The sequence below is a fragment of the Alnus glutinosa genome, chromosome 12 (genome assembly GCF_958979055.1).
Source record: "Alnus glutinosa chromosome 12, dhAlnGlut1.1, whole genome shotgun sequence".
In the NCBI taxonomy this organism is placed as follows: Eukaryota; Viridiplantae; Streptophyta; class Magnoliopsida; order Fagales; family Betulaceae; genus Alnus; species Alnus glutinosa.
Window position 1 is genome coordinate 21,456,747 of NC_084897.1, and position 16,723 is coordinate 21,473,469.

At 35.1% G+C, this 16,723-nt stretch overlaps 1 protein-coding gene across 3 annotated transcripts; it reads right to left on the minus strand.

Annotated features, from left to right (window-relative positions):
* Positions 1-3,889: 3,889 nt before the first annotated feature.
* Positions 3,890-12,547, minus strand: LOC133851665 (ATP-dependent DNA helicase Q-like SIM). 3 transcript variants are annotated; one of them, XM_062288191.1, is made up of 16 exons: positions 12,410-12,547; positions 10,495-11,099; positions 10,183-10,402; positions 9,990-10,100; positions 9,405-9,594; positions 8,811-9,153; positions 8,364-8,590; positions 8,074-8,130; positions 7,132-7,212; positions 6,798-6,861; positions 6,426-6,525; positions 6,259-6,342; positions 5,993-6,080; positions 5,442-5,558; positions 5,212-5,304; positions 3,890-4,439 (listed from the first exon to the last, which is right to left on the minus strand). In XM_062288191.1, exons 2-16 carry the CDS (start codon positions 11,081-11,083, stop codon positions 4,080-4,082), a joined length of 2,724 nt encoding a protein of 907 aa, XP_062144175.1. In that variant the 5' UTR covers positions 11,084-11,099; positions 12,410-12,547; the 3' UTR covers positions 3,890-4,079. The 3 variants fall into 3 exon arrangements, with proteins under 3 accessions (XP_062144175.1, XP_062144173.1, XP_062144176.1); XM_062288189.1 differs by having other exon boundaries at positions 12,377-12,520; XM_062288192.1 differs by having other exon boundaries at positions 4,189-4,439; positions 5,212-5,264; positions 12,377-12,520.
* Between the last annotated feature and the right edge of the window lie 4,176 nt (positions 12,548-16,723).

Consider the following 16,723-nt stretch of genomic DNA (forward strand, 5'->3'; position numbering starts at 1 on the left):
TAGCATAGAAAAACCCCAGAAGGACACTAGTTAGAATGAGCTCTAACATTTATTTTCTATCTATGTGCACACACTTTTTTTTTCTTTTTCTTTTCCTTTTTAGTATTATACACACAAAAAAAAAAAAAAAAAAAAAAAATCTTAAATTTAATTTCATATCAACTCATATGTCATAATTAAATATACACAAAAATTACATGCCATAAGGCAGAAATCAATTTGACACAAAGTGTAAGAGTATAAATCATTATGTGAGAAACAAGGACTATAAGCATAAAGATAACTAATTTTTCATTGAGTAAAAACTGTATCCGACAGTTTCTTATTAGTATAATCATACGTTATATCCACCTCTACTTTGTATGGTTGCCCTGATGGTAAATGTGCTCATTTTCAACTCGATAGGCGTAGGTTCGAACTCTACAAAAGCTATTTTGCAATCAACATTGTACTTAATGTTAAGTTATGAATGGTCAAAACGGATTTCGAACCCCTTCTCCAAGTTTGGTACAAGATGGATTTAACCATAGAGCCACTAAACAGTACTTTCAATGATACAATTTAAATATATTTATATAAGACGGGACTGGCAGTATTAAAATAATATTTTGAAATAATTATATCATTAGTCCCTGGAGTATACCATAATTACGAATTACTTTCTATGATTTAAAAAGTTCATGGAAGATCATTGTGGTAAATTATAATTACAAATTGATCCATAAAGTCAAATTCTATTAAAAAATTTGACAGATTCTGGTTAAATGCCACGTCAGCGCCATATCAAATCAATTAGATGGTGACACGTGTTCATCTTAATAAAAAATTATAAATTTATTAAAAAATAAATAAGTAATTTTTTTTGATTTTTTTTTTTTAAATAAGTTTATTTATTTATTTTTTAATAAATTTATATTTTTTTATTCAGATGGACACGTGTCGCCATCTAATTGGTTTGATATAGCGCTGACGTGACATTTAACAGAATTTGTCAAAACTTTTAACGGAATTTGATTTCAAGGATCGATTTGTAATTATAGTTTACCACAAGGACCTTCTATTAACTTTTTAAACCATGGAGAATGATTCATAATTATGACATACTCCAAGAATCAATGTTTCAATAATTCCTAATACTTTTGTAAGCGTTTTAAAAAAAATTAGGGTTATCGTGACCCAAAAAGAGTGCTAGCTCCGCCCAAAATCAGAAACCAACACTCTTTGTCCTTTGGGAGCAGGCTACACATTCATGCTGCGTGTTTTTCTCAAGCTTTAGCAAGTGCTTGAAGAGCAAATCAACTTACTAAGGGCATGTTTGGATAACTCGTGTTTTTTTTATTATATTTTATTATTTTTGAAAAATATGTTTGGGTGAATTTTTTAAATTTAAATTATATTCAAGTTTTATCTAATATTTTTTTCAATTTTGTATCAAGTTCACCAAACCATCCAACATAATTTTAAGAAACAAATTTTTCTCGTTAACTACAATTTTAAATATAATAAAAAATAGCAGAATATAATACAAAAAAATTACACACCTAAACGAGTCATAACATTGTGCTATAATTTCTCAATAATAACGTATTGTCCTTCCAATTTCGTCAATTCGATTTTTTTTTCCTAAGCAAATTAGGAATGGGTATAGAGAATCAAAACATAGAAAAATTGGTAAGCTCTCCAATAACAAACCCAAAACAAATATTAGAATACGTGCTAGCAATACAACTAAATAGTAGGCAATGGCCAATGGGCCAAAAACTACCTGGGCTTATCTGAAAGGGTTATTGAAAGTGGTTAATTACCGAAGCAAAGCCATGAAACATCGGAAGGGAAATGAACCTCGAAAGGCCCCCCAAGCCTTCTTGAGCCCCCACAAACAAGCAACTAACTAGACACCCAAATGGATGCCGACGAAAGAAAGGCATTGATGGTTTATGAAAAGGATCTGTCGTAGAGGAGTACCGATCTCCAGTAGAATAAGTCTCCAACCCAAGATCACACCCCTTTCCTTTTTTCTATTTTTCTTAATTTTTTTTTAAAAAAATAGTAATACTAATATTTTTAGTTTAATATGTTTGTATTTATTTATTAAGAGTGACACATGTCGCTATCTTATTGGTGCTGACGTGATACCTAAAAGAAAAAAAAAATATTATGAGTTAGATCAATTCTATATGAACCAGCCATATTCAAGAGAAAAAAAAAATTAAAGGAAAAAGAAGAAGATATTGTATGAGTTATATCAATTCTACAGCTTCGTTGGCTTAGGAAAATAAAGCTGTATATAAGGATTGGAATATTTAATGCCAAATTACAATATGATCGAATTAATTATCAGATAATTTAGACAAAGTGTTCCACAAAACAACACTGGAAAGGGGGCTGGCTAGGCTCATAATTAATAGAATTCAACATCTATATATATATATATATTGTTTTGACTATATATAATGAATTGGAATAATATTGGATCCTTCGCCTTGATGATCAAGTACTTCTTCAGGGAAAGAGGTGATGATCTTCAGTTGCATTCTTCTCAAATTAACAGCGAACTCCATTGCCTCATTCATGGCAGCTCGAGCACCAGCCAATGCCTCCTCAAGCTCCTTATTGATCAAGTAATACGTGCATATTTGGCTTAGAATCCGGTCGTGTCTTTCTTGGAACCTTTGCACCCTGTCTTCTGCGTGTTCCAAGGCCTCGCTGATGAGTCTTAGCTTCTCTGCTGTGATTTGTTGCCGATGCCATCGCTGCAAGATTGGCACACACAAGAAGAACGATGCTGATATGCCGACTATGGCAAAAACGATGCGGCCATAATCCATGATTTTTTATTATTATTATTTATATATATATATATATATATAATTTTTTCTGAATATATGAAAGAAACTATATATGAAGAAGGATAAAGAATACGTAATGTCTTGGGATTCTTTGCTTTGAATGAGGGGCTATATTCCTTACTTTTGTCTCTCTTTTATTACGTGGGAGAATCATGGGGTGCGTCATGAAATTGTCTTGGTTGTCGTACATATCAAAACTACTCAAATTTACTATATGTGTGGTTAAGTGACCTCAAGAAATTTTTTAAAGTAGTTAGGCATGTACTAAAATGAAAGTTTGACTTCTGAAATGAGAATGATGAATCATATTAGCATTAGCCGTTTTGGGTCCCATTAATGCCCTGATGGAGCTGGGTCCGGCTATGACTCAGTCGGACTTAAAAGAGCGCATGCGGTTCCCACTATCTAGACTCTTCTTGTGTGGCTCCTAATGGACATATGCTACTATAATCATGCCCAGATAAAATAACTACAATTGATTTTTTCTGCTATCTTACTACTCAAATGTTCTGAGCGGATATTTTCATGCATGCCTCACCTTGAAGAAAATTCTTTATATATTTTCATGCATGCATGTCTCTCTCTCTCAAGAAATATTGGGCGATGATTTAAATTATTTGACTACTTTCATTTCTTTCTACTTGAACATTTCAAATTGCTGAAAAAGGGAAGGTTATTATATATAAAAGGCAATCCATGGCCAGGTAATTAAATGAGACTTTTGGTCTCCTTCCAAAGCTTTGTCCTGTCACACCGACAAGTTTCTTTGCTTATTTTTCTTCTCTTTTGTAGTTATTTTCGATTGACATTTTGGTACGAGGAAAACTGTTCTAACAAACGGTAATATTCCCATTTGTTCGAATAAGAAAGCTTGGACAGAGCTCTCTTGTTCGAATAAGAAAGCTTCTCTCACGTACCCTTGCTCAAAAAAGAAATGGCGAAAATAAGAGAAGGAATACCCAATTACAAGATACCTTTCTTCCCTTCGTTGTACCTCCTGTCACTAAACAGTCCAAGATGTTTCCCTTCAATTCTATAGATATTACTAATTCCTTTTCTATTCCCCAAGTTTGAAGTGAACAGGTTCTGTAATTGATTTCAAATTTCATACACAAAACTCTTCTCTTTCCTATTTCAAGCATTGATATGGAACCATCAAAACAACCCAATTGTACATTCAATACATATATTGTAATTGTACGCCTCAACAAATTCAACGGCCTTGATTTGTCACTTATATTTTGATAACTTAGCTTCTATCCTTCCTCGAACAGTTTTCGAAAGTGGGTTTTGTTTACTTGATTTTCTACCTTGCGACTTTCGCGGTGCTCGACGCTTTCGTTTCCATGCCCCACGTGCCCCATCTGGCTTTCCATTCCGTTGCACTTGCATCCTCTCTAAGCGTTGACGACGGATCTCAGGATCTGCCCAGCCTTTTCCCCATTCTGAAAAAGATGAATAAGACTTGGGCTTACTCACTGAGAGCAGCATATCTGCTTCAGGATAAACATTGAAAGATTGCTCCCTTCTAGATTGCAAAAACTCCAGGCCAATTTTCGTTGGCTCTGGGAATTTAATCTGAACATGAATCTGCACAAGAGAAGGCAGTTAAAAATAATGGCACACGAGCTAGCAACATACAGGCACAAATAGTCAACACCACATGCACAGGGCACAATCAAATGTGCAAACATTGCTCACAGTTTTAGACGTGTAAACATACTTGCCCAAATACACGGTTGAACAACTAGTCAACTATTTCTGGCCCTAGTTGAATTGTACAAGGGATGGACATTTATGATCTTCAACTACTAATTTTGGTTTAGAAAACTATAAGAAAGTAAGACTTTATGTTGTTGCATGACATCCACGACCAAATATATTTAGCCCCCATATAGTGTCTTGAATCTGAAAATTATATCAGGGATATAAATTTCTTACAAACTGGGTTATAGGAATTCCTCCAACCCAGTATCTAAAAGTGTCATGTGTCTCTTAAACATATGAGACGCACGCTAAAGGACACATGGCACTCTCAAAACCTGGGTTGGAGGAATTTTCTTACCACCCAGTTTGTAATAAATTTTTTGCCTTACATCAGTGCAAGGATGAGCATTAAAATACCCCAAAGTCCTTCACAACTTAAAAGACCAGACTCCCGCCATAGTCCTCCAGTAAAATGCTGGTGGGGCTATTGGACCGGCAGCTGGTGAAAACTCAGCAAAATTACAAGCCAGACTAGCCTAGTTCTCCATGTAATTCTCTGGGGATAAGATCTCCCAAGGTGTTGCCTCCCCCTTGATCAACTATATCAACTAAAAATTGCAACTGGAAAAGGAAAAATCATTTTCCAATTGTATACCTTGTTATCTGCCTCTCGGATGTACCCTTCATCTTCCATAATTCGTGCAAGACCTTGCCACCAAAGCAGATCAGTTGCCACAAATTTTTGAGACTGTACATGGTCAAGAGATGAAAAAGAAGAAGCAAATAGCAATAATTTGAGAAAAATGTCTTATACACCATATCAAAAAATCTGAAACGTATGTTTCCACACAGAGAGAGAGAGAGAGAGAGTTTATTTAGTATCACCTGCTCCCTTATTTTACTGACAAGCACTCTAAGGTTTGGCATTTCCATAGGTTTCCGTCGCTTAATGTCAATGCACATGGTATCATTGTATAGCCCATCCGTGAAACTCCTCTTCTCCTGAAATTCAACACAAATCTCATTTAAAATAATATTAATTAACAACCCTCTCTCCAAAAGCGCATATTACGTCCGTCAAATACTTAAAATTTCAATACAAGAATTGTCTTAGCAGGTTGGCAATAAGTTCCCAAGATGGGTATTAGCATTTAGTTGACCAAAGTGTTTCTCAGACAGAATATCCACACATATATGTATAATTTTTACACACACACATACATACATGTATGTATGCAGTATGTATGCATTTGTGTATGTGTATACCATGGTAGAAAAATACGCTGGTAAAACATATCAAGAACGATCAAATCACCTATTCATCAGATGGTCAAAAGCATAGTGTCCGGCAGCTATATTGCCACACTAAAACCAAATATTTATGACAAGAAATGAAGTATCTTGACTCAACTGAAATAACCATGAACGTTACTTACATAATGAGCTGCAATAACCTGCATCAAAAGATCAGCCTCCTCTTTCAAATTCTGCATTTCAGGAGGTCCATCAACACAAACATCACACCTGCATGTTAGATGAGGTTATCCCATTTAGTACATAATTAGAAGGGATTAATAACCATGGCAATGGAGCAGACTCATTGCTTAATATTTATAGATAATAATTACAAGATTCCTACTCTGAAAAATTTTACTAGAAAAATTATCAACAAATCCTACAAAAGAAAGGAAGCATTACGTACAAGAGACACTTCCCATAACTTAAATCCTCCCCAAAGTACTCCACAAGTGTCTTAGCCCGACAACAAGAAGTATTCACGCCATATCTGCAATTTTTGCAAAATCTTTGTAAGAAGCTGACCAAGAAGGGAAAAAAAAGTGGCTGCAAGGAAATGCGTCTGACATTAACCTGAAGCAGTCAGATAGCATCTTATATGCTTTTTTAGTCTGATCTTCACTTCTTTTACTCGGCAAGAGTGATGGCACTCGAGTTTGGTTTGCATATAGAGCTGCTTGGCAAAAACATGACAGATTCTGTTTAACTTTTTTATATATGGACGATAAAACACCACAATCAATTTGTTTTATGTTTACAGCACTGCATTTCTTTAACTAGACTTCACAACACAAACCATTGTCCGTAAAGCAATACAAGGTGAAAAAGAAGTTAAAAAAAAAGGACGTGGAAGCAGCAAGCAAGTAGAATAAATTGTGGACGAAGAATTCCAATTATATTTAGGTAAAAATACACAATTTACCAAAAAAAAAAAAAAGAACTTACTGCATTCTGCTAATTTCCCATCCCTGCCAGCTCTACCTGCTTCTTGATAATATGCCTCCAAACTCTGTAAGCAAACCAATGGTTAAAAGAAGCTCACAGCCAAAAAACTGATTCCTTTTTCTTTTCTTTTTCTCTCTCTTTTTTTTTTTTTTTTTTAATCACAAATTTGGTAGGCAGAAGAGCATGCAAATTTCCAGACTCTTTTTTTTTGAATGCAAATTTCCAGACTATTAATAGATATTCAGGTCATATGTAACAGTTAGTGCATAAGTCGATGGACAATTAGTGGTGAAACCAAGTAAACATTGCACCCATGTCAATTTTAAAAGATCACCTGTGGCCAACCATAGTGGATGATTCTTCGGACATTTAACTTGTCAATCCCCATTCCAAAAGCAATTGTTGCAACAACAACCTGCAGGTGACAGATAACAGTATATTTTGAATACAAATTGAAGTTTTCTATCACCAGGCTATGCTTGTGAAATGAACAGAACAAATGAAATAGAATAAGGCCAATGCCCTCTGTGGACAGATATAGCATTAACAGGGGTAGAGGTTTAATTTCCTTGAGCCAACAATGGAATACAAATGTTATAAGAACCATCAGCAATCTCTGTTGACGAATTAGATTTTAAATTGAAATTGATTTATACTCACAAAAAGTAAACATTGTATTAATAACTAGAAAAAGTTATATCTAAAATGGACAACTCTTACCATCTTCTAGATCATATATTTTTGTCTGACCAAGCTTGAAATCATATTTAAACAGTCTCATCATCAGGAAATATGAAAATATATAACCATGGGTGTACTTAATTTACAGTAATATAACAGACAATTCTATAGACACTATTTATGCTCAAAACTAAAATCCTAAATTCTGATTTGGAAGCAGAACTCGACTCTTAATTGAGTAAATACAGATATAATGAGTATTCTCTTCAACTTAAAATAAAAAAAAAAAAAAAAAAAAAAAAATCAAACTATTTACACAGATTTATCTAGGACACTCCTCAAGATATCCCACTGGCCAAATACCAAACATGACATATATAAAAATCTTTTTTCTTCGATCAGCATGCTACATGCAACTGGTGAGTTTTGAACCATAACCCTGCCCTTCACCCTATTTTTACAGGAGGAGAAGCCACTGTTCAAGCTAAAGCTGATTAAGAAGTTGGTTACCTATTAATCATGATATCTATGGACTCATGAAACCATCTCGACTCTTCCATTTCCAGTAATCTCTATGAAGAATGAAAGTTCATACCTCTAAAGTGTTTTCATGAAATTCCTTGTGAACCTGCCTCAAATGTGATTTTGGCAACTGGTGAGAGAAATAAGCACAAATGAGAGGCACATTAGAACAATCACAAAAAAAAAAAAAAAGAGAGGAGAAAATGAGGTTCAAAAATTTGGGAAATCACGTGTTTCTATCAAAAGAATTCTTTTCAGGCTAAGGGGTTGCCTTAGCGGATAGATAGAGTTAGAAGACCACATCATATGGTAAGTTGGTTACAAATATCAAAACTAGTAGTAATTGCCATATGGAATACATACCGAAGCATTATAAGCAGCAGCTTTCACACCAAACCGAGAAAGATATTTTGTGATGCTCAATGTTTCTTTTCTAGTAGGAACATATATAATGGTTAGTCCTAGCTCTAAAGGCTCATGCAGAAGTCTTAGTCTTTCTTCTGGTCTATTTGGTGGATCAATTGTCTCAGATACCCCACCCAAATCCCAGCACGCAGGAGGAGATTGTCCAGAGAATTCACCAAAGGCAACTGCAAGAACAAATGCGATTGAAATATTGTGAACAATCATTAATTTAGAATGATCTTGAAAGTTTGGTGATAAAACATAGTTAACATTTTTCATTCTTGAAATTTCCTTCAGGTTGTACTTTACTTATTACAGTACCTATTAGTCAAATAATAGAGAATATGAACAGAAGAAGAAAAAAATCGAGAACAAGTTTTTTTTTAAAAATAAGAAGACTTGTACCATCCCAATCATCCACACCCTGAAAAATGTCAACGTCATTTTCCAAATATTCAACTGACATTTCTTTTCCCTTTGAAGCTATTGGACCATTTTCCTTCACTGAATATACTTCATCATCATCTCTGCCAGAATAGGAATCCTCAATGTTGTTCAAATCAGTTGGAGAGATTCTATCTGCCTCAGATATACTATCACTGTCAGAGCCATCAGATTCATCATCTAATTCTTGTGAGATTAAAGTATGTTTCTTGTCACCACTCTTTCTCTTTCTGACATATATGTCTATCAGTTCGCGGAAATCCTTCTCATAGGAAGATGGTGAAGAGGTTCTACTATGTTTTACCTGTAAATGGCAGTAAGTGAATTGTAGGGATTTCTCCAATAACAAATGTGGACATTATAATCAGAGACAACGTATAATGAAGCAAATAAGAGTTAAATCAAATAACAATTGAACAACAGTCCATCAGGAAAACCTTAGAATTTCCTCTTCTCCTAATTGAAAACTGCATTGAAGGGATCAATCTGGAAATCATAAATCTCCAAGAACACACTGAATGAGCACATAAAAGTATAATAAAAAAAAAACCTTACCGAAAACCGAAGATTTGGCCGGAAAAATGAAGTAAGCACAATCTTTGTTTCCCTTGACATGCATAGAGACTTGAGAATGTCTTCTCGAACCTGTATTGTGGCAGTAGCAGTCAATGCCATCAGCGGTATGTCAAATTTCAAGAATTTTAAACTGCTTGCACTGAAGTTCTCTCGCAATAAAGACAATCGCCTGAAACATCAGAATATATAAGTCAATTAATTGTGACAACTCTAATCATCTAATACAAGACATAGGTTGATAAGCTTAAAAAGAGTGGACGTTAAAACTACAAAGGAACAGAAAAGACAAGCAAGATATAATGGGCTAAACAAGGTGAACAATAAGCAATAAATAGAAACAAACTCAAACTAAGTAGATATGGGACTAACATGGTATTTAAGATTGGATAAACTATGATCAGTCTCACTTGCCTTCATGTGAATAACATGCATGGCTGAGCCATTTATTGTTGGTTGTAGTACATACCAGTAATGAAGAAATAACATGCAATGATTATAATCAAATCCAACCACTGCTGACGAAAGTTAGAAAGGAACATCTGTGCTAGAAGGGAAAGCACAAACCTGTAATCAGGCCGAAAATCATGGCCCCACTTAGAAACACAATGGACTTCATCAATTGCAAACAAAGCAATTCCACGACTTTCTGCAAGACTCTGAAGTGGTTTTATCAATCTGCGGCAGCATAGATTCTATTTTTAATAAATGAAACACCTCTATAAAATAGTAGTTACATATTATACATCTTTACTTTTACCTTAAAACTGTCTCTGGGCAACTGTATATTATGCTATACATGCCTTGCATTGCTTTCTGTTCCACAGTACTGTCGGGTTGCCCAGATCCAAGAAAGCAAGCAGAGACCCCGTGTTTGGCTAGTTTTAAGCACTGATCGTGCATCAAGCTAATCAAGGGTGAAATCACCACTACAACTTTCCCTGTTAATAATGCTGGAATCTGGAAACACAGTGATTTCCCTGTAGAAAGGTGATTGTGTTAAACTACTTATCACCCATCCAAAACAAGAGGAATGGTACAGACAAAGATATTGTTAACCAAGGAAGATTACCAGACCCTGTTGCAGCAAGGACAAGACAGTCTTGGTGAGCTAACCAAGCAGCCAAGGCTTCCTTTTGGAAATTCTTTAAGGATGAAAACCCAAAATGCTTTTGCAAGAGACTGGTAACTTTTTTCTCCCAATCTGATTCAATTTCCAACTCTCGAGAGCAATCAACTAGAAATGGCTCTACCTCGAATTTGAGATTACGACCAACACCAGAAAGATCTTTATGTTCTTCTACATAAGAAGGCAATACTTTTGATCCCGAAACCAACACATCAGATAGAGCATCAACCCTGCTCCGTTTGGGTCTAGCTGTGAATTGGAAATGGTTCAGTATGCTAGACTGGCTTGTTTGACTTGAAGGATGAAAGGAGTTCGAGGCTCTTTTTCGCACAGCCTTTCCATTGCTTATGGAACATGTAGAACTACTTGATGTACCCCCACCATTTCTACGAGAACCATTCAAGACATACTCAAGTGCATCATCAAAAGATGGCCCTTTTGCTTTTACAGCTTCTGTGACAGTGGAAAGCTCAAATCCCATTTCAATTAGTCTTTCGATGACTTGATTAGAAGATATATTGCCGCCATCCATGGTATGAAAATGTTCTCTGACGAAAGAAAATAGGAACCAAAAGTCAAGCTTACAACAACAACAACAAAAAGTGGATGATTGGGAAAAGTTTCAATCTCCAGATAGAACAAATCAACTCATCAACCCTGCCCTGTTTGGGTCCAGCTGTGGAAATGGTCTAGTATGCTAGACTGACAATAAGAATAACAAAAGTGGATGATTGGGAAAAGTTTCAATCTCATGAGATGTCCATTCAACTCATATAGAAACTCTAACAAATCAAGCTTTAGATTCAAATGAATTCTATGGAAATAATGCAAAAGGAAAATTCATAACTCAGAGATTTTTTCATATAACCACTAAATTTTTTAGCAAAGGCAACATTGTCTTAGTCTTCGTCTTCACAAGATACTATATGTCAGGGGAAAAAAAAAGTGCTGGCTAAACATACATTTTTAAATTGTACAGGAATATTAGATATAATGCAGGTCCTAATAGCAAGGAATTCAAATAGCACCTAGAATTCCTTGATTTTTTTTTTTTTTTTTTTTTTTTTTTTTTTTTTTTTTTTATAAACAAAAAAAAAAAAAGATTGACCATAATCCTAGCAGTGATTTCAAATGAATGACAAAATGGGCAACTGAGACTTAGTAATCTATGCATGTAACTCTAACCCTATAGAAGGCAGAGCAGCAAATCAGAATCCAAAACCCAATATATAGCACCAATTAAAAAAAACAAAAAACAAAAAACAAAAACAAAAAAAAAAATCCCAAAAGCTTAAGATTTATAGTGCAAGTGATCTATAAACTGAACGAAAAAAAAAAAAAAAAAAGGTATAAAAGCAAAAGATATTAATAAAGCACATTCCAATATTTGTTGCCCAACCAAGTTTTTTGTTCTCATTTTCTGTAACAGACTGTAAGCCATTTAAAACAGTAAAACAACCTAATTGTGAAGATTCCAAGGTTTGTTCCCTGTTATTTTCCTCGACTTGCTTAGCAGCCAAACTGAGTCAGCAAAACCCTTTCGAACACTCAACTCAACAAACCATTAAAATCTGATGAAGCACAAGGCAAAACTCCTACATGAAAATACTCATCAGATGGTGAAAAGTTCCAAACTTTTTTTTATTTTCCATATTTTTCCTCTCCTCCATTTTCTCAGCAACCAACCGATGATGTAGCGTAAACAAAATAAAAATCAACCATTCCAATTTCAGTTTTATCAAACCCAGGAACATATCAAAAGAGATATAAATACAGATAATATTCGAAATTATTACATAAGAAAAAAAATCAACCAAAAACTTACATAAAACATAGAATCAGAAAATTTCAAACACACCAGAGACAGAAAGAGGAAATTTGTGACCAATGCGGAGGCTTTTCCCGCCAGAGCGGAAGAAATTTCGGAGTCCGGGTTTGTAGATGGGTCAGAGTGAACGCATTTTCACGTTTGTACACTCTCTCTGTTAAATTTTTAACGACGTCGTATGGTTGGACGTCTGGTGGAGCCCAAAGCCGCGAAGTCTCTCCTGTACCCCCGGTCAAATCAAAGGATTCGGGACTCAACGTTCTAGGGGGTTGAAATGAAACAACGGCATAGCTCCCAAAGGGATTATATGGCCCAAAAACAGGAGGACCCAAACTATTAAGTCATTATTTTTAAAAAAAAAAACAAAAAATTCATTGTTTTTTTTTTTCTGGTGCCGTAAAAAGACTAATTTTTTTTAACAATACAGATTTGATTTCAATTTCTTTTTATGAGAGTGAGCAAGTGAAATTAAATGTATACTATATATAATAAAGAAGTTTTCAAAAGTATCATTTAGAATTGCAACAAGTGACCGAATAAAATAGGATCTGGCTTCTGTGCTGTACTTTAAAAGTACAACACAGTTGCTGTAATTTGATGAAGGGTTAGGATTGATCCAACCCTTCATTAAAACAAACGTTACCGTTTTGAACCAAAGAAAAAATGACACCGTTATACTCATTTGTTTTTAACAATTCCTGACTTCCTGCTATGAGTCTCTATCCAGCAACCAAACTTCGAATCCTCGACCATTGGCGAGTTTTCGGCAGAAATGGTGACAGAGAAAGAGAGATCCGGCCACAGAGAGCCGGATGCGGCCGCAAAGCTCCCGATCCGGTGACAGAGAGCTGGATCTGGCCACAGATCTCCCGGTCTGGCGATAGAAAGCCAGATCCGGCCACAGAACTCCCTCACTAGCAACTTAACTCCCGATCCAGCGACAGAGAGTCGGATCTCTCCATAGAGCTCCCGATCCGGTGACAGAGAGCCGGATCTCTCTTTGTCCGACCGGACCCATGCGTGGGTTTCCGGCCGAAAAACCCACACAGGTGTGCGTGGGTTTTCTGGCGGGATCTTCCTTTCTTGTGGTCGGATCTCTCTTTCTCTATCGCCATCTCTGTCAATAGTTCACTGGTGGTCAAGATTCGGGGTCTGGTCGTCGAATAGAGACAAAGATGAGGAAGTGTTACAAATGAGTATAACGGCGTCAAACGAGATTTTGTAGTGTCATTTTTTCTTGGGAAATGATTGTTGGGGGACGAAAAACCGTCCCCCAACCAGCCATTTTTAATACAAAAAGTAAAAATAATCAAAAAGTGTCATTTGATTTCAAATCAAATGACACTTTTTGATTTTTTTGCTGTTTTTATGATAAAGAGCCTTCAAGGGGACGGTTTTCCGTCCCCTGCATATCACTTCTCTTTTTTCTTTGCTTCAAAACGGCAACGTTTATTTTAATGAAGGGCTGGATCAATCCTAGCCCTTCATCAAATTACAGTACTTGTGCTGTACTTTAAAAGTACAGTACAGAAGCTGGATCCAATAAAAATATTGACAAGTAAACACTGCAAATATGCTTAAGTGAAACAACTGTCTACCTATCAGAGTATATGGCGGAAAAAAATTGGACGACCCAAACTATGGAGTCATGGTTTTTTTTTTTTTTTTTTTTTTTACTTTGGCTAAGGTGCTGTTAAAAAAGCTATGGTATATGTATTTTAGTTTTTCCAACTGTGCGGATTTGATTCTAAGTTTTGTAGGAGAGAGAGTGAAATTAAAATATATAATAATAATAAAAAAAATTCAAAAGTATAGTTTCAAAAAATGATTACCATAGATTATTATTTTTTATCCAATTTATGGGGTGGAGGTGGAGGTGGAGGTGGAGGCGGAGGTGAATAATACATGTCATATTATATGACAATGTTCATCATCAAATGATGTCCAGGGATTGCATTATAAAAATTCAAATATATGCTAGCGGTGGGGATGATTTACTTTAAATTGCAAGTGAGCATTATAAAAGCTTGATAACGAGGAGTTTCAATTAATAGCCACATTAGCTATAATGATTTAGCTACCAGTATTTGGAGGATATCTCATACACCCCGCCTAAATTGTAGAAAGTGCGAAGGAAGCAATGGAACAATGGTAAGTAATCAAGATACTAGGGGCAGAAATGCGGATGGATAATAACTATTTGCATTCGCTATCCGGCATCCGCATCTAATCGCTATTCGCATATGGAAATGCGGTTAGCAAAACCATTATCTTTATACGAGGATACGGATATCGATTTTAGGATATGCGGATCCGGTTGCATTCCCTTTATATATAATATATAACATATATAATATAATTAATTAAATTCACTAAAATGATGTCGTTTTTAATTTGATAAGTTTAAGACTTTTAGGTTATCTTAGGTTTTTTCACTATCATCTTAAAGTCATACCTCACTACATTGACTATTTTTTTTTTTTCCTTATTTTTGTGGGTAATTAAAATCCTGATTACTCTATAAGACAATGACCCATTATGACTGATAACAATGAATTGTATAACAAATGAAATTTTAATTTATTTAAATTTGCATAAAGTAGTAATCGCATTATTTAATATTGCATATAAATTTAGATAATAATCAAAGACGCTCATTATCTCATATGCGAATAACAAATAATAACCACTAGGTTGCCACGCCAGACCCAATAAAAATGTGACATGTGTCACTATTAATAAAAAAATAAATTAACATTTAAAACTTAAAATACTATTTTTATTTTTTTATTTTTTATTTTTAAAAAAAAAAACAAGCAGGTGGCCTGCAAGCCACCCCTAGATGTGGCCGATGCCACCTTTGGGGGTGGCTCAAAGCCCATCCCAGCTCATGGAGGTGATTGCGCGAGCCACTCGGGATGGGGCTAGGGTGGCTGCCACCACCCAAACTTTTTTTTTTTTTTTTTTTTTAAATAATAATAATATTTTAAGTTTTTTAATGTTTAATATATTAATATTTTTTTTAATTAAAAGTGACATATGTCGCATTTTTATTGGGCATGACGTGGCAACCTAACGGTTTATGTCAAGTTACTGAACGAAAATTGATTTTAAAGAGCAATTTGTCAATTTTGCCTATTATAAGGATATATAATATATTAGTTAGTTTTTATACCATAAAGAGTGATTTGTAAATTAGGTTAAAAACGTGGATTAATTTTACAATTTTTGTTAAAAAAAAAAAAGAAAAAAAAAAAAGAGAAAGTAAAGTGAAACGTGCGTGTATGTGATTAAAAATATGTTTAGGTTTTGTTTTCTTCCGCCGACTTATTATAGCTAGCCCTTATGTTCCTGGAACCGACTTTTAAAACACTACAAATAAGACTCCCCACGTCTTTCTGTTTCTTTCTTCTCCATTGTCTCTCGGTATCTCTAAACTCTCCTCCACCCACACTGCAAGAAGGCTAACGCCAAGTAAGCTCTTGACTGCCCTCTCTGCTGCGTAACTCTACGCTATGGTTAAAGCTTTTCGTTTTTTTGATTCTTGAAATCGTTTCTTCCTGTGAATGCCTCCTATGTCTTTAATCTTTATTAACCGTGTGTTTTGCTATGTTTCTATGATTTTTCGCTTCGTGAATTACTTTTCGGATTTGTATTCGTGCTCCGTTTGCCTTTTGAAATTCGTTTTGTGCTGTGTGCGGTTGTTTGAATCGGCGTTCGTTACCACAGTTTCTTGAGTCGTTTGAAGTTGTAAAGATGAGTACACGAATTTCAGACGAAACAGAGAGACAGCGTAATCAAACAAATCAAAAGGTAGACGTAGAAAAGAGGAGGGGAACAACAGTTTCTGGAGGGGGACGTTTGAAGCTGAAAAGACGAGTTCGTGGCCAAGAGAGCATCAAACGGTTGCATAAATGTTGTTACCGAAAGAGACGATGCCTAAGCCCTAAAGTAAAGGCGGCAGTGTGGCCTCACAAGAGGCCTCTAGTAATAATCTGTAAGTTGGCATTACAAAAGGGTTAGAAATCTCTCTCTCCGAAAAAAGGGATGTCGATAAAAATTGCTGAGACCCACACCGGCAAAGCCATTGCATCGTTTTCCATCGAATCAGGTCCGTCATTTTGCTTAGTCATTCTCAAATATTCCTTTGATGATACCACTAATATATCAAAATTCAGAGACAAATAGATAACTTTCCTATTTCCTATTCCCTCAATATATGCGTTTGCTTCTTCTTCTTCTTCTTTTTGTTTTGTTTTTTTTTTTTTTTTTTTTTTTTCGTTTTTGCAATTGCATTTTTTTTTTTTTTAAAAAAAAAATGATTGATTTTCATGGTTGATGCCA

Coding starts and splice junctions, on each gene's coding strand:
- LOC133851665 (XM_062288191.1), bottom strand. CDS start 11,083: ATGGATGGCGGCAATATATCTTCTAATCAAGTCATCGAAAGACTAATT. Junction 9,154..9,404: donor GGCCAAATCTTCGGTTTTCG/GTAAGGTTTTTT, acceptor TGCCATTTACAG/GTAAAACATAGTAGAACCTC. Junction 6,081..6,258: donor AGTTATGGGAAGTGTCTCTT/GTACGTAATGCT, acceptor TCTAACATGCAG/GTGTGATGTTTGTGTTGATG.